Source organism: Corapipo altera, unplaced genomic scaffold (genome assembly GCF_003945725.1).
Source record: "Corapipo altera isolate COAL_440 unplaced genomic scaffold, ASM394572v1 308, whole genome shotgun sequence".
Taxonomy (NCBI): Eukaryota; Metazoa; Chordata; class Aves; order Passeriformes; family Pipridae; genus Corapipo; species Corapipo altera.
This window is the reverse complement of record NW_020884925.1, coordinates 723,450-750,906: the sequence shown is the minus strand read 5'-3', so window position 1 is coordinate 750,906 and position 27,457 is coordinate 723,450. Positions and strand designations below refer to the sequence as shown.

The 27,457-nt window shown below is 45.1% G+C and overlaps 1 protein-coding gene across 7 annotated transcripts in view; it reads left to right on the top strand.

Annotated features, from left to right (window-relative positions):
* Positions 1 to 27,457, top strand: part of MYO9A (myosin IXA) — a 168,803-nt gene that overhangs the window by 87,640 nt on the left and 53,706 nt on the right. For all 7 annotated transcript variants that reach the window (XM_027657759.1, XM_027657762.1, XM_027657760.1 and 4 more), the window contains 2 exons: positions 14,354 to 14,470; positions 22,899 to 23,033. In XM_027657759.1, the coding sequence (XP_027513560.1) occupies positions 14,354 to 14,470; positions 22,899 to 23,033 (252 nt within the window). The remainder of the gene's footprint in view (positions 1 to 14,353; positions 14,471 to 22,898; positions 23,034 to 27,457) is intronic.

Sequence of the window (27,457 nt, the reverse complement as noted above, 5' to 3'; positions counted from 1 at the left end):
CTGTTGTCCTTCTCCAAGTGCCCCCCAACTCCAGACTCTGGGCTTTTTTTTCATGTGTTACTACTTTTCAGTTCTCCTACAGAGGTGGAAAAGTTTCATAAGCCACAATTCAAGTAATCAAAAGAAAAAATCCAAATAAATATCAAGTGCCTTGACTGATGGTTGGTAGGAAACATGCGACCAACAGGGGAGCAGAGCATTAGATCAAATCTTGGTGGAGACCTTGGGGGTTGTTAAAAATCTTTCTCTTGATCCTACTTGTAATCTGAGCACCCTGTTAATCTGTGTGAGGAACTGCCCTCCTGGGCCATGTCTGTCTTCCTGCTTCTATATAATTCAAGGAATTCAGGTTTTTTCCATCTCTGCTGAAGGGCTTCAAGGCCAGGAGTTTATGCCTTGACTCACAGTCATTTACCTCTCTCAAATCCAGTCTTGCTTGGTGGTTCCATTCCCCCTTTCCATCGTGCCAGAGATGAGCCTCATGTCCAAGCTCCTCAACATCCCCACCCTGTTTCCATCCCATCTGTTCCCTTCATCAGCCTGGTGTCCATCACCTGCTTCTCTGTTTTTCACCAATTTCTGCATTTTTTTCCGTGTTCTTCATCTGATGAGGAAAAACTTATCAAAGTAAATACATCTGTTAGTGAACCCTCTTTTACATTCCTCCAGAAAAAAGAAGGTTGTTTCCATTATGTTTTCAGTATAACTCTGTTGGTATTTTATTGTTAAAATGCTTTATTTTGACAGATCCTTATAATTTTCAGCCGTTTGTGATCAAGGACGTTTTATCCCTAAGGGTTAGTTAACGAATTAATTCACACTTCCAGCAGAAATCTGATGGGAAATTGCACAACAGAAGGGAAATAAAAGATGTGAGACAACTTTTCGGGCAACAACTGACCTGATTCTTCCATTCCTTTAATTTTGGAAAGGTGTTGGGAGCTGGTTGTTTGATGTGATGAATGTCACTATAAACAAGCCTTGTATTTAACTTACTGTTTGCTCATCATTGTAGGTGGAAAATGGGTATCCCAAATCCCAAAGGAACCTAAGGGACTAAGTTGTGTGTCCAGTTAGAAGCAGATGTTGTGGAGCAAATGCTGGGAGCTCTGAAACCCCCTCGTGTCTTCTGTGCTGATCCCACAGCGGGAGCAGCAGGTGAGGGTGGGACTCTGCCCCCTCAGGTGAGACCCCCCTGCAGAGCTCCCTCCAGCTCTGGGGTCCAGCAGCAGAAGGATGTGGAGCTGCTGGAGCAAGTCCAGAGCAGGCCACGGAGCTGCTCCAAGGGCTGGAGCCCCTCTGCTCTGGAGCCAGGCTGGGAGAGCTGGGGGTGTTCAGCTGGAGAAGAGAAGCTCCAGGGAGACCTGAAAGTTCCTTCCAGTGCCTAAAGGGGCTCCAAGAGAACTGGAGAGGGACTTTGGACAAGGGATGGAGGGACAGGACAAGGGTGAATGACTTCCCACTGCCAGAGGGCAGGGTTAGATGGGACATTGGGAAGGAATTGTTGGCTGTGAGTGGATGAGGCCCTGGCCCAGGTTGGCCAGAGAAGCTGTGGCTGCCCCACCCCTGAAAGTGTTCAAGGACAGGTTGGATGGGGCTTGGAGCAACCTGGGATAGTGGAAGGTGTCCCTGGGGGAAAATTAGATGATCTTGAAAGTCCCTTCCAGCCCAAACTGAGCTGGGATCCTGGGGTCATGTTTCTGTTTGTGGTGCTGGAAACTCTTTAGCAGCTGGTTCTCTGTGCAGGTGTCACATGGCCGTGGAAGGACCATTGAGCTGCTCTGTGAGCAGAGCACCCAAATTGCCATTGAATCTGTGCAAGGCTTTTTATTCTGCATGAACAGGTGCAGCTGTAGGTCCATGTGGAATCACCCTGTGATTAGGTAGGAAAGCTGGTGCAGTTCAGGTGAGATTTGCAAACCCAAATATTCTGGCTCCTGAAAATCTGGGATGTGCAGAAACAGAGGGTGACAAGCATTAATCCATGTTTTTAGTGGGGCAGTAGGGCAGGATGAGACAGTCCCGGTCTCCTGCCAGCCTTTGCTTTCCTTGTCCTTTCATCCTCTCATGCTCATTGTCCCTGGGTCTGTGCTAGCTCAGCTGACCCAGAGAAAATTCTTGGAATGGGAGAAGAGTTGGGTTTGTGTCCTTTGGGAGAAGGGGAGAGGAGAGAACCTTTGCCCAGGAGCAGTGGGACAGGCACATCTGTCTCTTCTGCTGCCACAAAACCATTCAGTGCTATTTTTTCATGTCAAGTGTTCCTTCACCCCGACCTTCTTTACCTGGAATGAGTTTTTCCTAAGAAACACAAGACACTCTTGGCACATCCAGGAATAACCACCACAGGATGGTTATTTGGGGCATTTGGGGTTTCAGATCAGGGAGAACATTGAATTTTCAACATGAGCATTTAATTTTCAGCACATTAACAGTTAATTGGCAGAGACACAAGATAGAGAAGCCAAGCAGAGCAGAGCATAATGAAAGGAAAAAAGTATTTCATTACAGCAAAGAGCTGATGTTTCATTCTCTTACGTCCTTGTAGTGGGACTGTCTGATGCCTTTTCAGACCATTATAAGGGAAAAGGAATGGAGTTCCAGGGCCAAATGGCATAACATTACCTAAGATGTTAAAAAAAACAACAAAGGGAGAGATCACAGTTGCAACTAATCCCGAGCCTGAAAATATTAGAGGAGAAAAAGTGGGAACGAGACAAAATAATTAGTAGCGTGAAGAAAGTGGGATGAAAATTGTCAGTCCTGAAGCACGAGGGCACTTAATGGAATAGAAAGTAGCAAAACTGCTGGAAGCACCTACTTATCCCAAAGCCCATTAGCTTGGGAGACTCATTGTCACCACGGGTTATTATGTGAGGAGCTCAGCAGGATCCCTTTGAAGAGCTGCTGTTGATGAGTGTGTTCGGAATTAACAGAAAAATAGTCAGGGAATAAAACTGAAACCTCACAAAGCTTTGAAGAGGCAAATGAGCATCTCAGGGCAACCTGAGAGGGTAGAACTTCAAAAGAAACCTTTTTGTGGGATGAAGTTTCTCATTTTTCCCTGTGCCTGGTGATGCAATAGGGATGAGATGAGTAGTGGTTTTGTCACTGGTGTCCTGTGTGCATTCCTGCAGGGAATTCCTGCATGGGATGCAGCATCTTTTCTTTTTTAGAAAGACTGAGTTCATCAATGTGAGGGGGGGAGGTTATCCTGTTTTCATGGGTTTTACACTTTATTATATGATTCACTGCCCTGACATTTCTGCAGAGTGCAATGTGGGAAGTGATCTGGGATCTGGTGTAAGAGTTTGTTTCTGAGGATCTCCCAAATGTGCTGATCTTTGTAGAATCTCAGAGTGATTTGGGTTGGAAGGGACCTTACAACCCATCTCATTCCAACCCCTACCATGGGCATGGACACCTTCCACTATCCCAGGTTGCTCCAAGCCCCGTCCAACCTGGCCTTGGACACTGCTAGGAATGGGGCAGACACATCCTCATATACCAAAGCTCTTCCAGTCAGTCGGGTGCCCTGTGCCACCATAGAAAATCCTGGGTGTTAACTGTGTTCCTGCTATTTATTTGGCACTAATGCCTGGAAAAACAAGGAAGACATTGGGATTTCAGGATTCCTGAACAAGGTCCAAAATCAGGACTTCAGGAAGGGAAATGCTGACTTTCCATGGCCTACTCTGCCTGGAACCAACCTCCTGCTCCAACTGCCTTCCCATTCTCAAATCCATTCTCAGCTCTTTAAAGGATTCTTTTAATTACATCTGATTACTGAAAAGGCACTTTAATTTCACCGAGTCCTTTTAGTTACTGAAATTTCTAAGATCATGTGAAAAGTTTTCAAGGAATGAAAACAAACCACTCCTGGGTTACTGAGTCAGCTCTTCCCACGTGGGATGTCATTTTGGTACAGTTGCTTGGAATATGGGGGTTTTTTGTGTACAGTCCCAACCTGATTAAGTTTAGGTTGATTTTTTTTTCTCAGCCTGAGGCTGTTTGTCAGTGGCTGAAGGAGGAGGAGGTGTAGGAGCTCTGTGGCTGCTCGGGGTGTGCTGCACAGCCTTTGCCTCTCCAACAGTGGCAGCTGAGGTGTGAGGAGAAATAATTCCCCTTTGAGGAAGTTTGCCAAAAAAAAAAAGGTAAAAATAGCCTGTACTGATGACAATGATGCACTGGCAGAACAAGCTTTTCTACGATGTCCCTGTGCTTGGGAAGGGCCAGTAGAAAGGTGGGACTTTGCTTACAGAAGCTCAAGTGCTATTTTTGGTGGTGCCTCGGATGCCTCGGTGGGGCTGGAGGTGTGTTGTGCCTGTGAAGTACTGAGCAAATTGCTCTGGAGGTGGCCTCCAGGTTCCTCCTCACATCAGGTCACACAACAACTTCTCCTGCTACTAAGTAACTTATTAACTGATTTATGTCCCGCGTTCCCTGTGAAAACATGGCCTGGATGGGAGCTCGGTTCATGCTGTTGATACAACAGACTTTGGATGAACAAACGTGGAGAAAAACTCCTTTTTGTTGCCTTGGACCCTTCCAATTTGACTGCCTGCTGGCTCTGAACTTCTGCAGCTCTGTGATTGCTCTAAAAGTCCCTTTCAGTGGGGGTCATCCCCATGTCGCTCCTCTCATCCTCTCCTCCACAGGGAGAACCACAGTCTTGTTTTCTGGAACAGAGAGTGGTTTTTTTCTTTCCTTTTCTCTTTTGATCTGTCACAGATGCTATTTTCTAACCACACTGCCCAAATCCAAAGACTGTGACTGAAATCTTTTTAGGAGGATGATGTCTGGAACCATGTGACTGCTGTTGAGAGTTGGGGAAAATTGCTAACGAGATTTGTGTTGGTTCCCTTTGCTCTTGACTGTGACTTGGAGGCTGGTTGTGAAAAGCGTAACCACAGCAGATCACAGACAGTCAGCTGCAGCAGGACAAAGTTAGAGACTTCAAATCAGCTCTAACCATAACTAGCAGGCTCGGCTCTGCTTTACTCTGCTCTGGGATGGGGTTGGGGTCTCCCATCTGTCCTTTTCCAAACCTGCCCTGCCACCAGTGAGACACAACAGATGTGTCTTCAACACACCCACGTAAGATGTTCTCCTTTGAGGTTTTCCACTTTATTTTCCTGATTTCCATCCAGGTAATGACAAGAGGATGAGTTAGGAGAGGGCAGTTGCAGGAGCACACTGACACTTCCCATGTTGTTAGCACAGGAATGACACGAGCCATTTCATTAGGATTGTATATGAAATAGTGTGAGGATCATGGAATCACAGCATGGTTTGGGTCAGAAGGGACCTTCAAGAAATCTAATTCCACCCCCTGCCATGGGCAGGGACACCTTCCACCAGACCAGTTTGCTCCAAGCCCCATCCAACCTGGCCTTGGACACTTCCAGGGATGGGGTAGCCACAGCTTCCCTGGGCAACCTGTGCCAGGGCCTCAGCACCTTCACAGCCAACAATTCCTTCCCAATATCCCACCTAACTGGCAGTGGGATCTCCTCTGGCAGCGGGAAGCCATTGCCCCTTGGCCTGTCCCTCCATCCCTTGTCCAAAGTCCCTCTCCAGCTCTCTTGGAGCCCCTTTAGGCACTGGAAGGTCTTCTGGAGCCTTGTCTTCTCCGGGTGAACACCCCCAGCTCTCCCAGCCTGGCTCCAGAGCAGAGGAGCTCCAGCCCTCGGAGCAGCTCCATGGCCTCCTCTGGACTTGCTCCAGCAGCTCCACATCGTTGTGCTGTTGGACCTCAGAGCTGGAGGGAGCTCTGCAGGGGGGTCTCACCTGAGGGGGCAGAGGGGAAGAACCTCCCCCCTCCCTTGCCCACTCCTTGGCCAGCAGGATGGACACACTGGCCCATGGTGAAAATATTCAAAATGGTTTTAATTATATTTTTTTAAATAGTTATTTTTTTTATATATAATTAGTCATTAGTGGTTTATTATCTCCTATGGTAACAGGTAAACAATTAGCTCTGAAGGACTGAGTTGTCAGCCTGGGGATATATTGACACAGGAAGGTTGCCACTCTGGATAAATGCATTGATTTGACTTCTCCTGTTGGGATTTTTTAGGAAGGGTGTTGGCAGGGTTTGGGAAATCCCCTGAAAGTACCTCTGAGTAATGGAGAGGGACCTTTGTCGAAGCAGGTGATTATAAAGAGACCAGGAAATCAGTCCAAGGCAGATGGTCACGGAAGGTGCTGGGAAGTGGGTCCTGGAGAAGGGAGAGCACAAGAAGGTGTTTGATACGTGAAGTTGGAAACTGGTACCAAAACCCCCCTGTGAATCTGGGAACTTTGTAACTGATGTAGTGACAAAATCCGTGTTTTGGTGTCATGTTGGGGCACGACACAGCATCATATGGGAGTGACATTCCAGGCTATTTTTTCTCATTGGAAAATCCACGCATAAGTTCTGGAAAACATCATCGCCACTTGCATCTCTTGGATGAAATCTGTTGGCAGGACACCCTCGCTGCCTCCCAGCTCCAGGGGGAGAGGGGAAGGTTTGTGCCAGGATGTGGCAGGAGCCAGGGATAGTGCAGAGCTTTGGAGTTTCGTTGGTTTTTAAAATCTAGAGTTTGCAGGTACATTTATAGAAGTAAAGCATAAAAATGAGCCTTTGCAGGAAAGTTTGTACTGTTTTTAAATGAACTTTTCCTCTTTTTTTTTTTCGCTGTTAGAAATTAAAACCTGCATCTTTCACTCCTCTTCTTTCACTGATCCTTTTAAAGCTATTTTCCCTCCTCCTTTAGTCAAACATAAAAATCATTAAAGAACCTTTTTGCAGGCTGAAGTCAACGTGGTGTGTTAAGGGTTGGAGCTCTCTTAGGGAAAGCACCCAGGGGAATGACAGGCTTTGAATATGATGTGAAGATAAAATACGAGTGTGGAAAATGACATCACCCTTCTCCAGCCCGAGCATGATATAACACTCCTGGATGCCAAGACAGGGATTAAACCAGAGTCTGATATCCTGCAAGAGCACTTTCCTCTGGGTGTTAAGCCTCTGTTTGAAAAAAATACCCCTAATCCTACTTGTCTCAGCCCATGTCCCATGAGCCACAAAAGCCACTCAATCCATTGCTGTGGATCAAACCAAACGTGTGACGTGTTCAGGTACAAGTGGGAAGGGAGTGGGAGAGCAGGAACCCACAGTGCTCCATGAACCCACAGTGCTCCATGTGCCCACATGTGGGGGGCTTGGGACCCACTCAATGGAATGAACCTGGTGGGAGATCAGTTTTGGCTGATGAAAAACTCGCCGTGATCCATCCATGGGCGCTCACAGCCCTGAAACCAGCCATGCCCTGGGCTGATCCCACAGCGTGGGCAAGGGGGAATGGCTTCCCAATGCCAGAGGGCAGGGTTGGAGAGAAGCTGTGGCTGCCCCTGGATCCCTGGAAGTGTTGAAGGTCAGGTTGGACGGGGCTTGGAGCAATGTGGGCTAGTGGAAGGTGTCCCTGCTCATGGCAAGGGATGGAACTAGATGACCTTTAAGGTCCCTTCCCACCCAAACCCCTCTGATTCTGTAAGTGAGGCACTAAAACCTGCATTAGGACCAGAAAATGGATTTAGACCTTGCCTTATTCAAGCCACGTGGTGTTTTTTGTCTCTTTTTTTTCCAACCCAGCAGTGTTCTCTCAGCTTTGGTGATGAGCCGTAGATGTGGTGGCAGGTTTTGTTTGTGGTGCTACTCTCCTTCCTCACCACCCCCCTCATTTTCTGCTCCTTCCCTAATTTAGCTCTCACAGTGTCTCTCCCTTCCTTAGACACTGCTCCATCTCAGAACAGCAGTGACAGTCCCAACAAACCACCCTCAGCACTGTTCCTCTCCCTAGTACTACAAAGCCAAGCTGGAACCACCTTCCATATGTGTTTTTTTCCAGCCCTTGTGGAGCAATAACAGTGTCAGAGAGGAAAATGGGATTTTTGTAGTATTTTAGTCCATGTGGTCACCACTCCTCTGACACGAGCCCTTCAGTATTATCTGGCACCCCTAAACCCTACTCAAATCAAAGTGTATTTTGAGTCTGCTTTATTTGATCACTTAATTAATGATGATCATTATCATCAACGTGCCTTGGTGGACTGTTTCCCACTGACTGCATGTCCAAGTCTTACTGGGAACAGAGGGTTGGCTTCTCTTCCTGGTCATTAGATCCCTTTAGGAGATCCAAGAGCTTGAATTGCTCTTGGTTTTGCTTGTTCTAATCTCAGATAATTCCTCTTCACACTCGCCAAGCATTGCTAATACCTATATTTTTTTAAAAAAAAGACATAAATGTGGGTTTTTTTAGAATAAAAACTGATTTCTTTCATTTTTTACTCCTACGTGCAGCATAATTTTTGGTGAATAGATAGTTTGAGGCAAAGAAGAAAACAAATACACTTTTTTCCTGATTTTTCCCCTGTTTGGGAATTAAATATAGTACTTAAACCCACAGAAGTGATGGAAAGAGGGAGATTTTCAGCTGAAAATCTTAGATAAATACCACGGCAAAATTCGGTAGGTATTAAAATGTGGCTTTGTCCTCTGAGTCATCTTGGAATGAGGCATTTGTGTTCCAGTAAGTACAGATGTAATTATGAAGCTAAATTTCACCTTCAAGATTAAATGGGGGGAAAAATGGGAATGGCTGGTAAGGATTTTAAAGCAACCATCAAATGATAAGGAAAATCAAACCCTGTGTATGAGGATAACTCGCTAAATTATTTCTGTGGTAGGGTATCAACAGGTTCCTGGGATTTAGTGCCAAATCCCTGGGAGCATAAATGCCAATTGATTCCTGGGGGAATGCATTAAAAATGTATTTCATGTGTTAAAAGGAAAGCAAACAAATAAGGCTCCCAGAGAGCCACTAAAAATCCATATCCAGACTGGGATTTTGGAGGGATTTCCTGAAGAGTAAGAATTCTGGTGCTGCTTTTTTCTTCCTGAATATTTCATTGGAAGCACCTTTCATCCTTGTATAGAAATTCTAGGAAGCCCATCAAAGGCCCTAAAGGAAAAGGGGATATTTTGTCTCTTCCTGTGCTCAGATCTGATTTCCTGGAGGGAAGAGTAATCTCTGTTTCTGCTCCACAGAAGCAGAAAAGGTATTTTGTGGTGCCTGACTTTACTTAAATCACTGAACTGCTCATGTCTTTGTGTTTTGCACCAAGTCTTGCAAACTCCATACCTGGAAAGAAACATTTCTGACCAGCTTGGAATTACTGGAATTGTGAAGTGTGTGTTGTTTGGGGTCTGAAAGGGGAATTGTTGCTTGTCTTCCTCCTGGAGGGCAGGAAACACCCGCACACGTGGCTTCATTCCGGAAGAGCTGCTGGGTCTTCAGGAGAGAAAGAATCCATAGGTGGTTCCTATGGCTGTATCGAGGTCATTCCTGTTTAACAACTGAATTTTTGAAGCTATTGCAGGTTCTCCTTGGGAAAATTACACGGAGAGTTGCTTGTAAAGCCAGATTTTTTGGGATGGGTGGGAGTTTTTGTGTTTGTAGGGAAATGCTGGCGATGGATTTACCCAGTGTGAACAAGTAATGTGGATAACATCCCTCATGAGGTACACACACCCACAGTCTCCAGGAAAAATGCTGGAAAACTGGAGGAAGAAAAGGCCAACAAATCTTTTGGAGTTGACAGCAAAGCACCAAGTCGTCTGCTGGGCTAAAACAAGGCAACAGGTCAGGGCTGTCTTCTAACAAATCTTCTCCAAGGAATTTTCCAGTCTCAAACGTTCCCTTCTCAAGTACTCGTAGCTTGTAGAAAATCTGGAGTGAGTGCACTGACCTTGCTCCCACATCTACGTTGTCCCCTGCTGAACAATTGGGATTTAACAGCCTTACAGTGATGGAAAAGTGTTGAAGTTTGGTCATATTGCCCGGTGGAGTCACTCAGCACGTCGTTATGGCTGTGCCCAGATTTGCATAATGCTGGGAGATGGGATAAGGGTTGTCAGAGTTAATAAACTCCCCAGGTATTTAATCCTCATTAGGGCTCTAAGTCGTTTTGGTGCTCACTCACTTTCCAGCTGTGCTTGTTAAGTCCACTTCTCATTAACCGAGGCTGTGCTCAGGGACTGGGGTCTAAACCCACCTCCTAAGCTGCATTTTTTGCGGTAGTGACCCCAGATGGGTTGTGGTCTCCAATATGTGAGTGTTCAAGGGCATTTTTTTCCATGCAAAAAGGGCTTTGGGTTTTCCTGCCTCGCTTTCCTAGAGGAACATGTGGCGCCGCCAGCACTGAGGAGGTAGCAGTGGAGGGATGCTCAGAAACCCTCCTGAGCAAACTCAAATGTATAAATGGCTGCTCAAATGTAATATTAATGGGTTTTTTTATGAACTTATCATTAGAGCTGCCCATACCCAAGCATCCATCCCCCCACCTTGGTGCATCATCCCTCACATTAGCCATGAGGGGAGATGGGCAAACCTCTCAACCAGCTGAGATGTTTGAAGCCTTTAGGGACCTGGAGCTGTCTCATAAATCCCCCTTTGGAATTATTCTTACCCGGAATTGATCAGTGTATTGATTTAATTCCTAAGGCATACAAAAGGGATGAGCTTTGCTTTGCTTTTGCTTTTGCTTTCTTCTTTTGATTTTTGGAGTCTCCATGTCGAGCGATGCCCTGCACAGAAACAGTGATTTATTTTAGGCAGGCTCTTTTTAAACAAAATATTAGGGGGATTGTTTATGCTGGTTACAAGAGCCCTTCATCCCATGGTTTTGTTTGGGTCAAAAATGTTTGAAGCTGAACGTCAGAGGGGGGTTGCTGTTCCAGATTTGCCCTGAGGTTGGGTTGGTTGGATGGAATAATTGAGGAATTGATGAAATAATCTGGCTCTTGTGTTTCAATATCACTCTGGATCTCACTGTAGTGAGTAGACCCACACTCCAGGGAATGTTCCTCTTGGCTGTGGAAGTGTGTGACTAAAATCAGTGTCATCTTGATGGTTTTTCCTCAGAGAATATCCTGAGTTGGAAGGGCCCTACAAGGACCATCGAGTCCAACTCAGCAGGATCTCTTTGCCTTGTTCTACCTGGGGTGTGCAGGCTATGGGATATTGCTGTAATTATGTGCTCTTTGCCTTTCCAAGCCCTTCAGCATTTGTTCCCACCCATCCTCTATTCTCCAGGCTTTATTTATTCTCCCTAGTCTGAAAAATTTACAAGTATTTCAGTTTTGTGCTCAGATTTGAACTATTGCTCTTGCTTTTGTGCTGGGTTAGTCAGCAATAAGGATCATGGGGGAACCTTATATTCCAGCAGATCATGTGAAAATGGCTTTCAAAAGTTAGCTGGGTGTCTTGGAATCATGGAATCTTTTAGTTTGGAAAGACCTCTAAGATCGTCGACTCCAACCATTGCCGCAGCCCTGCCACGACCACCACTGACCCATGTCCCCAGGTGCCACATCCACAGGGCTTTTAAATCCCTCCAGGGATAGGGACTCCATCACTGCCCTGGGCACCCTGTTCCAATGCCTGACCATCCTTTCCATGAAAAAATTTTCCCTAAAATCCAACCTAAACCTCCCCTGGCACAACTCGAGGCCATCTCCTCTCATCCTGTCCCTTGTTCCCTGGGAGCAGAGCCTGATACCCCCCCCCGCTCCCCCCTCCTGTCAGGGAGTTGGAGAGAAAGAGAAGGTCCCCCCTGAACCTCCTTTTCTCCAGGCTGAGCCCCCCCAGCTTCCTCAGCCACTCCTGGTGCTCCAGACCCTTCCCCAGCCCCGTTCCCTTCCCTGGACACGCTCCAGCCCCTCAATATCTTGTGGTTTTCCATATATAAGCTTGGTGAAGATTTTAACCCTTCTTCTTTCCCTGGATTTTCTGGGTACCGCCAAATATTTTGAAAAATTCCAGCAAAACCAGACCTTAAGTCAGAGTTTCAAACCTCAGCTGAGTTCAGGATGGCAGGAGCAGGGAATGCTGCCCTGGGATGGGGCTGGGGGCAGCAGCAGACAGAGGACGTGCTCCTGCATTTAGTGACTTTGTAATCTCAGTTCTTATGAATCTACTGAACACGTACAAATGTGTTTTACAGAGGCTTTTAATTTGAGTAGATTTGGGGTTCTGAGATTATATCTTCTCCCGCCTGTAAAACACAGGCTGTCGCTGCTGGAACTGTGAGTCCTTGTTCCAAAACACTTCAAAGAGACATTTTAATTCTTAAGTCTGTCTTCCCCATGTTCCTTTTGGCAGAAGAGGTTTCCAGAAGTTGATCTATTTTTAAGGTGGCCTGAATCCGATGCCAATCACGACAACTTTAGATCATTTAGTCCAGGGATGAGGACTCCACCACGACCCTGGGCAGCCCCTTCCAATACCTGACAACCCTGTCTGGGAATAAATTTTCCTGGAATCTCAGAGTGTGTAAAGTTGGAAGGAACCCACAAGGATCATCAAGTCCAACCCTGGCCCTGCACAGGACACCCCAACAACCCCAGGATGTGCCTGAGAGGACACTGTTGAACCTGCAGGGCCACAGTGTTGAAGAATGTTGGGGGGTGACTGCCAGTGAGTCTCAGGAATGGTCAGACTGGGAAGCTCCCTTAACATGAGCATCCCAGCCCAGGAATTATCTAGATTTTTCAATACAACAGAGAAAAAAACCTGGCTTATAAAGAGCCAGCAGATTTACCAATGAGATCCATGTGTAGGTGAGCTCCACCCACCCTGGATTCTCCATACGTTGCTTTGTCAGGAGTTTCCTCTCAGCTCTTCCCATTCACCCATTGCTTCGAAAAGCAATGGTTGAAAAATCTGAGATCTGGGTTGTTGATTATGGTTTTGGGTCCCTAATTATCCCTAATATCCAACCTAAACCTCCCCTGGCATGGACTGTGTCCCTCCCTGCTCCTGTTCCAGCTGTAGGGGGAGAGAAATGGAGACCACACACTGGGTTCATTGCATGTTAAGAGAGAACGTTGACAGAACAGCTTGTGGTCACTAAATGATGCCACCTCCAAAAATCCAGGGAAAAAGAGGTGGGAATAAGCTGATAGAAGATAAATTATGCTACATGAGCTTTATGGTGTCATTTGGGATCAGTGAAATGAGGCCACTCAGCTGATGTTCCTCGAAGGGAGGGTTGGTGAGAAGGATTTCAAGGCAATGTGTGACAAGCAGTGATTTGTTACAGTTCAGGCTTTAATTGAAATAATTATGTGTGAACCTACTGTTTCCTTTTTTATTCTTCCACAGTGGCAAAAACAAACCGAAATCTAACAGTCATGGTACCATAAGTTTTTAGGGGATTAATATGTACCAAGGCTCTACTCAGGGTAATCATTTAAACCAGAGAAGAATCAGAAGCAGCAAGAACAAAGATAGTCTTTAAATATGGATTGCTTTCTGGTTCTGTCTGGAGGTGCCTTTCCCAAAGCCCAAGGACCTCCCTTTGATCTTGGCTTTCATCCCATCAAGTGAAATCTCTTTGATCGTGGCTGGGAGCACCGTGGTGGGGATGTTATTCCTTTTTCTGGGAGAGCTGCTGGAGGAGCAATGAACCTGCTCCCTGTGATTTGTAGCTCCTGTTGGCAGGACCTGGAAAACTTCAAGTTTTCAGGAACAGTCAGATTTCCTAGAGGGATTTTAGCCTCCCCCTTTGTGACCCTTCTGCTGGTACCAGGCACTGCCTGGCCTGGCGGGTGTGTTCCCATCACTTGCTCTTGTTGCTGTGTGATATCAACCCTCCTCTTTCCTTCTCCCCCAGGGAACTTTTCAAGGATCTTGGTGAAGTTATTATATATATATTATGCATTTTATGTATATCACACAATCCCAGAATATGCTGAGCTGGAAAGGACCCACAAGGATCATCAAGTCCAACTCCTGGCCCTGCACAGGACCTTCCTCTAGAGTCACATCCTGTGCCCCAGAGGATCATCCAAACACTCCTTGAGCTCTGTCAGCCTTGGTGCTGTGCCCACAGCCCTGGGGAGTCTGTTCAGTGCCCGACCACCCTGTGGGGGCAGAACTTTTTCCTGAGATCCAACCTAATCCTCCCCTGACACAACTTCAGGACCCTTGGGTCCTGTCACTGGTCACCACAGAATATATATTTATTTTCTTTCCTTTTGCCACCAGTGTTGGGATTTATGGTGTGATCTTGTGTATCATGCCCTTGAACGTAACGAAAGAAGCCAAGCCAAAGTCAGGGCCACATCTCCCAGCCCTGGGATTGCACCCAGCTCCTGTTGGCACATGTGGCGTAAACTAAAACAGCGAACAAAAGCTTTGGCAAGGGAGAAATAGGAACATTGGGCGTGGGAGCTTGAGAAGGAAAAGCCATTTCAAGAGCAGAGCAGGAATCTTTTGCAATGACCTTTTCTTCTTTTCCCCCTCAGGCTGTGACTGTGAGGAACTCCATGGCCAAGTCGTTGTACAGCGCCCTGTTCGACTGGATCGTGTTCCGGATCAACCACGCGCTCCTCAACTCCAAGGACATGGAGGAGAGCACCAAGGTAACGTCCCAGCAGCTCTCTGGGCTGTGTTCTTGTGATTTTAAAATAGGTGAAACATGACTCGAGCTCTGACAGCACCTGCTTAACGTCAAGTTAAGTTTTCCTTGGTTAATAAATGAGGACATTGTTATTTTAAGTGATGTTTGCTGAGCTGAGGAGGGTGAAGCCCCTCAAATATTATGTCCTCAAAGCAACCACGGAAGAGATTTTGTTGTAGTGATGACAACCTGTTCTCCCATGCCCTCCAGGAGTGATGGCAACTAATTTTCCTGCTTGTGTGTAAAACTGGAGGGCTGTATGTAATTGAGGGGAAAAGGGGAATTCTTGCTAACGTGGGGTGTTGTGATGAAATTGCTCCATAAAAATAATGAGAAATGGTGAAGGAGCTGTGGTGTCTGTAGGTGGTGCATCTATAAGGAGTAGAAAACTGAAATTATGGGGGGAAAAAAGGTCTGGATGGGAAGAGCGAACCCAGTGTGGTGCTGTACCACCTTCCCAAGGAATTGATAGAAGGATGGCAGGAGGTTTCCTGTGATAGCAGGGGCTGGATGCCAGGACCCAGGACATCCTCTCCCAAACCTCTTGTGTATCCATCCACCCTTGTCGTGCCAGGGGGACACCAACCCCAAAATTCCCAGGAGTATGGATGTGTCTGTGCACACATGTGCTTGCAGCTCCCAACTACCCTTGGCTTGGGAATCCTGGGTGGTTTTTTTGGGGGGTGGTTGTGCATCCAAACTAAAGCCACAGCTGCCAAAAGGGGGATTGTTGTGCTGGACACTAACACTCTGTGTGGACTGTGCCATAAGAGCGGAGTTGCAGAGGCTTCCAGTGCAGTCACTCCTTTATTTAACTCCCCAGAAATCCTTGTGGAGCCTAATGAAGGCCTGGAAATAAATCTATACCTGTAAAATTTGGTTCTCTGCTTTTCTGACAAGAAGAGGTTGTTAAAGTGATAACACCCAGTGAGTCTTCTGACTGCACGTGTTGCCTCTCCCTCTGTTTAATATTTTACAAAAATGTTGTATTCTTTCCTGATTTTTTCTCCAAGTCATCACAGGTTTTGTCTGGGCTGTCAGGAAAAAAAAAACACCACACTGTTTGTGTATTCGGTGAAGCAGGAAAGGTGGATTTGTTTTGATAAGGAAATGCATCTCAAATGCTAATTAATTTTTTATTACCAATCCAATTATTTTTTAAACTTATTATTTAAATTTATTTAAATTAATTTTTAAATACAAAAGCAGCCAAGAACACTCTTGCCTGCTTAGTCAGCATGTCTGTCAGGGCAGGGCAGGGCACCATGGTGGGTGTTTATAGACCATTAAACTTTGGTTCCCAACCTCAAATCTCAGCAGGTTAAGAGCCAGAACAACCCAAATTCCCGCTGTTTTCCAACACCGCCACTGCAATTTAACCCTATGCTTCCTGCAGCCAAGACTCCCGTGGAGCATAACCACCTTCCCTTTGCCTCTCTCCCTGTATCGTCTCATGAATTCCCAGTTCCCAGGTTTCTGACCCACTTTTTTGCCCCACATCACGTGGTGTAGCTGTAAGATCCAGGTCAGGCAGCCAGTGCCAGGAGTGGCGTTGCCCTTGTGCCAGAGTAGATCCAACCCCACTGGCACACACCCAGCACCCAGAGCTGCAGGAACGTGCCAAGATCCAGCCAGGCCATCCTGGGCTGTGCCCATGCCAGGTTTTCTGAAGCAGGAAGGCAGTGCACAAAATCCCAGGAAATGTCTACTCCTCAGGCAGGACTGTGGTTCCGTTTATCTTCAGAGCGCTCTGTGAACGCTGATTCTACTGAGTTGGAAGGGACCCACAAGGATCATCCAGTCCAACCCCTGGCCCTGCACAGGACCATCCCCAACAGTCACACCCTGTGCCCCAGAGGATCATCCAAACGCTCCTTGAGCTCTGGCAGCCTTGGTGCTGTGCCCAGTGCCCTGGGGAGCCTGTTCAGTGCCCAACCACCCTCTGGGGGAAGAACCTTTTCCTAATATCCAACCTAAATCTCCCCTGACACAACTTCAGACCATTCCCTCGGGTCCTGTCTCTGATTCCCACAGAGCAGAGATCAGTGCCTGCCCCTCCTCTTCCCCAGAAATCAGGAAAATGCCAAATCCTCCCCATTTTCTGGGCAAAGGATGAAGGTGAGGTTTATGTGCCTTGCACAGAGCAGCTTCGTTAAACATTGACCAGCCGATTTTCCCTCCAGTGGTTCTACCACGTCACCTCCTTGACCCTTGTTTTAGACCCTGCCTTGAGTCCTTCCAGCACAGAGGGAGGAGACATCTCTCTCTGGCCTGGGCAGAGGAGGGCCTGCTCTTTTGCCCTCAAGGAATAACGTGGCTGCCAGACCGAGGACATCCCTGGCTCTGCGGCTGAGACACCAACCGTCACCACCCTGGAGGGACGGAGCCAGTGCCCATTAATTTGGGCTTTCCTACCACTTCACAGTCCTCTTGAAATCCTTTTCAGCTTGTGCTTGGAGAAGCCCCAGGTGAGGATAGAGATTCTTTACCTCCCATGTGTGGTCATGAGGTTGGGCAACACCAGTGAGGAGCTGGGAGATGGACTGGGAGCAGGGGCATCTCCAAACCCTGGGAGTAGGACTTGGATGACATCTACATGCTGGCATCTACCAGCTTCGTCAAAAAATCTTGTAAACACACCAAATCCCTTCTTTCTGAAAGAAAAACACAACCTTGTACTTCAGCAACTCCTGAGTGGGCAGTGGGTGGACAAGATGTGACTCACCCTGCAGCAAATGTCCGGGATTGATCCCAGCCCACACTTGCCACTGATATTCCTCTGACTTTCAAGGGATGTTTTGAAATAATCCTGCAGGTTGGGAAGGTTCAGAAGGTGTCAGATGATGGATTTTGGGCAGAGGATTTTCTTAGATGAAAACCATGTTATACAGAGGTAAAATAAGGCTCAAAACCATCTGAATTCAAAGTGTGTATGGGAGAAGTTGATGAGAAAAATTAACATGAAAGTTTATCTTTGTGTAAATTTTTATTTGAGTGGGACAATGGGAATGGAGACAATTTTCAGATCCCAGTATGTGTTTATTTGATGTCAGCAGTACAGAGAAGATCAAAAGATGAAGCTGGGTAGAAAAAAATAAACACTCGGCCATTGCTCTTCCCTATTTTCAAGCAAGTATTTGGGAGATGTAAATCAGACCTTTGATATCCAAATTTAATTAAATGTACAGTGAATTATTTTGGGAAAACACAGTGGGATTTGGCTTATCTTGCTTGCTGACAGGATTTGTAGCATATTGTTCCTAAGCAGAGTTGTGAATAAGTTATTTGATAGTTCATGGTAATGGCAGCTGTGGATCGGCTTCACTTCGACTCCCTTTTCCTTGGGTCTTCTCTCCCTCACTTTCAGCTTCTTTTATGTTCTCATGATCCCCTACAAACTGTCTGAAATTTGACCTTTATTAATGAGGTCAGAGCCTTTTCCTCCTCTGGAGGATGAGATCACTCAACCTCAGAGAGTCTCTTATTGAATTCCCCTTCCATAAATCAGGTTAGGAATTGTTAGAAGTCCATCTCGTTGCTCCAAATGATGATAAAGTGGAGATTGTGGTGGATCAAAAGGCATTTCCAAGGGGTTTGTTTAAGCTTTTCCCATTTGTTTCTTGTAAAGTGTCTTAATTTCTTCCTAAATCACCCTGCTGCTGTTTTTGGGTGACGTGCTGCCTACGTGGGGATGATGGTGAACTCCTGGCCACAAAGAAAATTAAAATTAATGGCCATGGCGAAAAATTCATGGTTGGGTTCAGGAAGAATTCATGACCATGAAGAAAAGTCATTAAAAGTAATGGATATGAAGAAAATTCATGGTTGGATTCATGAAGAATTCATGACCGTGAAGAAAAGTCATTAAAATTAATGGCTATGAAGAAAATTCATGGTTGAATTCATGAAGAAAGTTCATTAAAATTAATGACCATAAAGAAAATTCATGGTTGGATTCATGAAGAATTCATGGCCATGAAGAAAAGTCATTTAAATTAATGGCCATGAAGAAAATTCATGGTTGGATTCATGAAGAATTCATGGCCATGAAGAAAATTCAATTAAATTTAATCAACTAATTAATTCTTGGTGATTTGACCTGAAACAGAGGAAAAATTGCTGAACACACAACGTGTTTAATGTGCATCTGTTCGTTAATTTTGGGGTCCAACTTCCAAATTTGTAGCAAATCACTGCCTCTCATTTTATATCAAAGTCATTGTGTGTATTGGGGTGATGCAGGTTGGAACTGTCCTTTTAGATTTAGTGGGGATGGGTTTTGGGGTTGTTTTGGGTTTTGGGGGAGATTTTTTCCAGTATCGGCTTTGGAATATTTTAAAACAAAGAAATTTTACACTTTCAAAGAGATAAAAAAATTAAAAAAAATAGTAATAAATGAGATTTTTTTCCCCCTGAATTTGAAACAAACCTCTTTGTGATTGCCAAAACACACCTCCAAGGTGGGGTGACATCACCAACGTACATTTGGGGCTCCATAAATCAGCTCCAACATTCACTATTTATTGGCATTTTGGGAATTGGGGAGCACGGAGCTTGCAGAGCTCTGCCAAAAGCCCTTAAAACTCATACTGGGTTCCAATGTCCTGACTGGACTGGTTTTAGTGAAGCAGGAGGCCTTTTTTTTTTATCATCTCAAGCAGAAAGGCTCCCTGACCAGGGTTTGCCCAGATTTTAAAACTGCTTATAAAAGTACGCTTTTAATCGCAGTAATTTTGCTGTAGATTTGATATGCTAATTAATGCAGCCACACTTTTGAATTTGAAATGTTAGTTTTGATAAAGAAACAACATTAACACGTAAACTAGACTTGGCAAATCGAGGTCTAAATTCTGTTTCATCTTCGAGTGATTTCCTCGTGGCTCCTGCTCAAAGGGTGGGTTTGGAACTCAAGAATTAGAAGATTTGTAAAGAAAACCCCTTTGATTCTTTTCTTTAAATACTGGGCTGCAAATTTAGTCTTAAAACCACTCAGATCACAGCTTTTTAACAGGCTGTTTAACAAAATAATGTCATTTACTCAGACATCAATGGAAATAATTTTTTTGCACCTTGCTGCAAGAATTGGCTCTGTACCGGCAGATTTCTGCTGCTTTATCATGGAAAAACTGATATAACCCTTTCTGCCAAGGTACCATGAGATTTTTTGGACCAGAGAGCAGAAAAATAGCCACAAATTCCAAATTTCTCAATTTGAAAAGCTTTACCAAGTGCCATCCACTGACCTGTTGCTTTTGGAAACTCCACAACAAATGACCTGATTCTCAGCAGAGACTGCCAGGATTTGTCTGGTGTGAAACTCTGCAAAAACCCCTTCACAAGGTCTGAAACTTTGTATTCTGGGGTGATTTGGGAGTTACACGAACAGTGGGGTGAGAGAAATGCTGGTTTGCTCTGTGTGACAACCAGGGCAGAATGAACCACCCTCACCTTGTTTGGTACCTGCAGGGATTTTGTTAAATACAGATTATTTTTATAGTTCTGGGCATGCTTAATTGTGGATGTCTGAAAAAAAATATAAAAAAGAGAGCTTTAAAATATAATATTTTAATAGGATTCTTTTATAACTGAAATAGCTGTTTTTTACTCTATATGTTTCACTTGATAAATGGATTTCCACACCCACATTAAAATATATTTGGTAGCAGTTTCAATGCAATAAATGAACCAGAACTGGAAAAAAAGGGAAAGGTTTTTTGGTGTTCAGTTATTTCATATGAAATCAGGTCTGTGGGAGCTTAAAAACCTTGTTCAGCTTAAAGTCTTCACTCGTGGCAGAACCTTAACTACTCCCCCAGAACATCAGCCCCATGCTTGGGAAAGCTGGTGTTGGGAAATTGTAAGGATTCTGGAATGTGAGTGTTTCATCTTCTAAGTCTTGGTTTTGTGTGATGGAATAGAGACTTTTATCTAGGGGGGTTTTAGGGGTGGGGTGACTGGGGTTGGGATTTGTTTACACAGGGACGATGCAAAGGATCGAGATGAGAAAAAGTCACTTTGTCCTGTTTCCATCGTCACTTTTTCCATGTATAATACGGATAAAGTAGGAGCTGCTGATTATGCAGAGTTTAAGGAGAATTCTCCCTGAAATGTTGTTAAAACAAAGATGAGGCAGAAGCTTTCTGCTCGTTAGGCTGTCAGTTAATGAATGTCTGGGAACAAAAGGGTTCGGTAGGACAAGCAGGAGAAGGATCAACCCTCTGGAAGCAGCGAGTGGGAGCAAATTCCTCTGCCAGGTTCAGTCCTTGCTCTGGTGGTTCCCAATTCCCATCCTCTGGTCAAACGGCTGTTTCTCATGGGCCTTTCTCCAAGTGATGCAAACTCTGGGAAACTGGCCAAGGGCCTTCATCCCTGGCATGGCACGGGCAAGAGGCAGAGTCTGCCTGGCCCTGGGATAGGGAGGAAGGCTGAAGGATAAAGTAGCCAAAGAACTCTTGGGAAAATGGGTTAGAGCCTTATCCTTGTGCTTAAATGCATTTTTCCCTGTGTTTTCAGTTGTTCCAGCAGCCCAAGTCTGTGTCACACAAAGCTCCAGCTCACGAGCTGTGATTGCTCCGCCCGCAGTCACTGTGCCGGTTCAGCTGGAGGTGGTTCCCTGGGCAGCACTTGGGCACAGAAGGAATATTTTCCTCCCAAGTGATGTGATCTGTTGAAAACGGACATAGCATAGAGAGACTTGTGGATAGTCTGGTTTACATTCCTGGCAGTGGAGTTAAGCTGGTCTCAGGAAGGAAGTCTTACAAAATCCCGAGTGCAGATAACGCCAATCAATTGAAAGCTGGGGCTCCTGGCAGCTCTCGGGTTCTTCTGAGGTGCAGAGGAGAGAGGGAATTTCTCCTCCCTACTTGAGCTTTGGTTCATTTGCTAATGCTTTTACCTCTCTCATTAATTTTATTTAGTTAATTGTAATGGGTGAGTGGAGCCTGTGTGTGAGTGAGATGGCTTTGGTTGGACACCAGGGTGTGGTGCACTGAGGAGCTGCTGGTGGAACTCTCTGTGCACATGTCCTTCAGACTCTTCACCCCATCTCTGATGACAACAGGCTTGCTGGGTGGACAGTTTTATTTGTAACTAGTTGTTATTAATTAGGTGTTTAACAGAACAGTCGTGTACAGGCTTGGAAGCTGCAGCAGAAGTTGTACCACCTTGAGCTTGTTTTTCCCCCTGTGTGGGTGAGGTTTATCTGCTGTCACATCCCCATGTCCCTCTTGCCCCAGCTTTGCCAAATCCACCTCATGGGCAGAAGGCTCAATTTTATAATAACCAACACCTACATGAAGGAGAAAGATCCACAATTCTACTCCCATGAAGAGTAGGAAGGATAGTCTGAGCTGGAAAGGGGCAGGTTTTACTTGCTTGTGGGCCAACATATGCCTGGCCAGGGGTGCACGGCTTCCCCTTGCCTGGGGGGGGAGCAGGATTGGTTTGGGAGAGAGGAAGGGGACAGGAGGATGCAAAGCAAGCTGTGAATTCACAGCAGTGTTGGCCTTGTTTTGCCAACACAGGAAACCTTGGTGCACCCATGTCTTGAGGAGCATCTCAGGAGGTCATTGTAGGAGAGAAGAGAGACCAAACAGGCTTTGGCTCTTCAGCTTGGAGAAAAGGCTGGGGTGGGATATGGCTGAGGTTCACAAAATCATCAAAGTGATGGAAAAAAGGCCATTTAGATCTGTAACTTGCCAAATCCTGCAATTTCTGTTATGGAATATGAATCCAGTAAAAGAAAAACCTTCCCCCTGGTGAACTACTAGAAGTTGGCCTGAGAGGCTGTGAGGGATCATAGTGCCAGTGGGTAAAAAAACCCCAAACATTGGATGAGTATCTCTTCACAACTCTCTTGCCCATGAACTAAGGGGAACACAGAGGGGCCTCTCCATCCCCCTCATCCCAAAACTGTGGGTGCTGGTAGGAGTTTCTTCCCAAGGTTTGCAGCTGGAGTGGGTTTGCTTGGACACTTTTCACCTTGGAAGGCTGTTTTGGTGGGCTGTCTTCATGCTGCAAGCGTTTGTTTCCCAATCCTATCTCCATTTTGCCCTGCAAAAGATCAATGTTGTTTTAAATCCAAGAGAGTAACTTGGAACTGGATTCAGGTTTCTTCAAAGATGGCAATTTGTCTATAAATTAAAAAAAACCCCACCTCTCAATGGACTTTTCTCTTAGAACAAGTCCATCTGTCCAGACATCTAAAGTTACACGTTGTCTCTCTGATTGGGTGAATTCTTCCAGATGGCACCATGTCAACGATTCCAGGAAAATTCCTGCTATTAACTCAATTTAATTCTGTCTGTATTCTTTGGATTATGTGCTCCCTATGAACAATCCACTGACTTTATGTGCTTTTGTTCTAATCCTCACTCTTATTTTCCTTTCAGACTTTATCCATTGGAGTCCTTGATATTTTTGGGTTTGAAGACTATGAAAACAACAGTTTTGAACAATTCTGCATCAACTTTGCCAACGAGCGCCTGCAGCACTACTTCAACCAGCACATCTTCAAACTGGAACAGGTAAGGCTGGCAGTATTTATTTCTGATGCCACTGAGTGTTGACAGTTTGTGGCACTGATAAAGTCCTTAAATTGTCCCTTTGGTTGTCTTTTGTTAAGAAGTGTCCACTGAATTACTCAGATTTAACCTCTTATTTCTTGATGCCTCTTATGACTTGGTGCCTCCTGTGAAATAAAATCCAGCCAGAGATTTGCTGGTTTTAAGTAAACATTTTGGGTTACAAAAACATCATGAAGATCCTACCCATTGCTCCTTGATCTGTGCTCAGGGACTCATCCATGAACAGTTCCTTCCTTGCCTTTACCTGAACTTTCTTCTGTGTCATTTAATATCCCAGAGAAGTTATTTTTTGGCATTTGTTGAAGATGCCACCCCAATCTGCTGCTGGTTTTTTGCTTTCCAGTGATGATTTGTGTGGAGAGAGGGGAAATGTCACTTCACATGTGTTCTCCAAGGTCAGACTTGAGAGCGTTAAGACCTTCAATGGTTCTGGCAGATTAGGAAAAATGCCTTGTTACAGGTGCCATTATCCCTCTTCCGAGTCACCATCATCCCCTGAGCTCTTTTTTCCTCTCTTCTCTGAGCTATTCCTCAGCTTCTTCCAGTTGGATGATGTTTTCTGTTATCATTCTTCCTGCTCAGATATATTGACTAAATATTTGCACAGGCTATGCCAGGGATGCCAGTTTTATTTATTAATGGTACAAAAAGGACCTGGAGTGCCAGGCCAGGGGGGAATGCCTTCACCCTGCCAGAGGGCAGGATTAGTCGGGATATTGGGAAGGAATTGTTGTCTGTGAGGGTGGTGAGGCCCTGGCACAGGTTGCCCAGAGAAGCTGTGGCTGCCCCATCCCTGGAAGTGTTGAAGGCCAGGTTGGACAGGGCTTGGAGCAACCTGGTCTAGTGGAAGGTGTCCCTGCCCATGGCAGGGGATGGAACAAGAGGGACTTGAAGTCCCTTCCTACCCAAACCAGTCTGGGATTCTGGGATTCTGTGTTGGTGAATTTTCACAGGACAGCGCTGTGCAATGGGAGCTCCCTTCTGAACAAGAAGATGAGCAAGAAACTTCTAAAGGCTTCTAAAATATTTCAACCCACTCAAAAATTGTCATAATGAGGCAGAACTGGAATCAGAGGCCAGTGTGTTAATTGACACAAGTTTGGAGTGGGACTGGAAGGGGGAGAAGATGTTCAGCTTGGAAGACCAGTCTGGAGCTCACCATGACCCCTGTGCAGGTCCCTTTCACATTTCCTATGTCTGGTGCACCTTGCCAGGTGTTGATAGACATAGGTAGAGATATTTCTTTTCCTCTTTAATTTTGATAGCAAGAAATTAAAGGAATTAATCTGTCAGCAGGTCAGGCAGTGTCTTTGAGCTCACACTTCTCCTGGCTGTTGGAAGAGCAGGTTGGGAAGAAGGATGCTCCCACAAAGGAAGCTCATGGGACCGTGGCCAACTGGACCATGAAAACTCAATTTTCCCCATTTTGAGAGCCAAATATAATTTGTGATTGAACTCCTGTTGCCACTGAAGCCCAGTGATTTGAGCTCGGAGATGGAGCTGGCACAACACAGATGGCTATGGGCATGGTCTCCTGGGCCAGGAGATCCAGGAGATTCTGGTTTAAAACTGATTTAAAGCAGCCCAAATTCCAGTAAATTAAATCTTAGGCTGCCTACGTACAGCAGGTGGGAGGTTGTCAGTGGGTGAAGCATCAGCCTCAAAATAAAGCCAAATTCTCCTACCATTTGCTGAGGAGCTGCTGAAATAATCACCTCAAAGGAGAAGACCATCCCAGGGAGGACCTTTGCTTCCAGGGAAGGCTGCTCAGACCCCCTGCACTGCCAGACTGTATCACTGACAGAGGGTGCCTTCAGAACCTGTTTATAGGCTCTCTATTTATGGAGAATGGATCGGTATTTATTGTGTCTGTGTCGTGTTACATATATATATGTGTATATATATATATATGTGTGTGTATATATATATATGTATGTATGTATGTATTTTTATGTATATGACTATATCTATAAATTCCTTTTCTACTTAAATTCCTTTTCTACGTAAATTGAGACTAAACATAAAAATCCTTGTTCCTAAATGAAAACACTGGATTGTCAGCCTTGGAATCTTCTGGAGGGATGTCGGGAACTCGAGGCATCTGCCTTGTCTGCAGCATCGGCACCGACGCAGACATTGGGCTTGTTCAATCAGGAATTTCCTAATAATAATGATGTTTTCCCGTCTCATGGATTTCTCATGAACTTTCTAATAGTAAGGTTCTCCTATCCCATGGATTTATCATATCAAGCCCATTTTAATTATCATAAATTATTCTGCTCATGACTCCAAACCTGCAGTTGCTGAACGAGCAATTAATCCTCCATGGGATAGAGTCATTCCTGGATGGATGAATCCTGGGTGGACAGGTTTCCCCACACCTTGCTGCCATTTCCAGCGGTGAACAACGTTCCCAAGCTGCCCAGAATGGATTTTAGGATGCAGATGTATAGAGACATATCCAGAAAGGAGCTTTTACGAGGTTTAACTCCTTTCATTTCTCATATAACAATGGCCCATTTGAACATATTAGATGATAGAAGAATATTTGGGGATTATTTTAAGCTGGGGAAGTCAGCTGGGAATGGAGAGAGATCGGGAAAGGGGTTAATTCCTAGTTTCTCACTTTGCAAACACCGCCTGAAGCTGAAGCAGATGGTGTTGGAGGCAAGAAGGGAGGAATTTCACACCCTGCTGTTTAGTCGGGAATTTTTATACCAAATATATACATTTAGACATCCCAAAGTAACTGTTTATTATATGGCTCTGCAGTACACGAGTTTGTATGACAGGAGCATGATGGGAAGTGTTCCCACGTGGAGTTACACTGGGAAAAGGGATTTTTCAGTTGATTTCCCACTTTAACTTGGGAATTTTCCTTGTGTAAACAAGGTTTTCCTATGCCATGGTAAGGAAAGGCTTGGGGAGATGAAGTCCTGGGGCTGAGCTGGCTCTATCTGGGAGGAGGGGGATGAGCTTGTGGGGTTTTCTGCTGCTCTTGGGGTTTTAAGTGTAATTTTTGGGGCTGTTTCTCAGTTCTCTCTGCAGCTAATGGCAATATTCCTATAGGATATATTATATGATCCTATGGAATAAGGCATCCTGGGCACTGAACTGCCCAATGCCCTACAGCCCTTGTTAAAGCAGGGTGAATTTTTCATCTTTATATCCTATGAAAGGGCAACAAATTTCATAGATCATGGCAAAACTTTTATCTTCAGGACTGATTTTCACCACCTTTGGATCTGAGTTTTCTAAGCCCCCAGTTTTGTGCTTTTAGACAGATGGGAAACTTAGGATTGGTTTGTTTGGGGTTTTTTTAATCACATTTCCTCTTTCATTTCTTCTCTGCATTTCCTCTTCTCTGGTTTTTCAAGCTCCTGGTCACTCCCTCCAACCACTTCTGAATTTTACCACAGGATTTTGGGGAGCAATATTCCCAGTTCCCCAGGGAACACGACACTCTAGATAGGTGTGAGCTTAAAAATTGTATTTAATGCTTTCTCCTCTGATTTTTTTTTTTATTTATTTGCTTTTATTTAATTGGTTTTATTCACTGTTGACTGTGACTGGATATGGAGTCACTGATAATTGAGAATGTGTGGATGTGGAAAGACATTTTCCAGCATCTCAAAGATTCTGTTGGGCTCGTGGGTGGTTTCTCCCACTCGAGATCTGTAAATCTTTAATCCCAGCCTGGATTAGGGTGCATTTAGGCTTGGTTTAGCACCTGAATAATGTCCTGATAACAGAACTGGGCCTATGCTTCCAGAAAGATAACAGGACTTTGTTCTCAACACATTCAACTCTAAAATGATGGGATTTTTCTGTTCCTAGCAGGAGAATTTCCACCAGGCCTAGTGGCCCAGTTGGGAAGGTTTTCCTGCTGCTCAACATGTGTATTTTAATCTTAAATTCCTTGTACTGTGGGCCATAAGCAGCGTTCGTGCTCTGGGTTGGTGGAGGCAGGTGGGGTTTGTCTTTAATAGTGCTTGGCTCTCTCTTTCCTACAGTTCCTGTAATTTTCATATTTAAAAATGTTGCCTATTCTGCCCCATTCTGTTTATTTGGCACCTCAGATTTTACATGCTGCTATGCTTCATGTAATGCTGTCAGCTGAGATTCAGTAATGATTTACACTCATATTCAACGTGCATTTCAAACTCTGGATCTCCATTTCATATCTTTTTTTTTATATATATTTGAGCATTGCAAATTGTGTTTTATTCAGATCACTCTGTGCTTTTGAAGCTCTAAAAAGCATCGTTTTAGAACAACAAAAACTCAGATTAATGCTGCCTGTTCTCCTGAGCTACCTCCCTGCTCAGCCACGTCTTTTTGAATATCGAGTTGCGATAATTAAG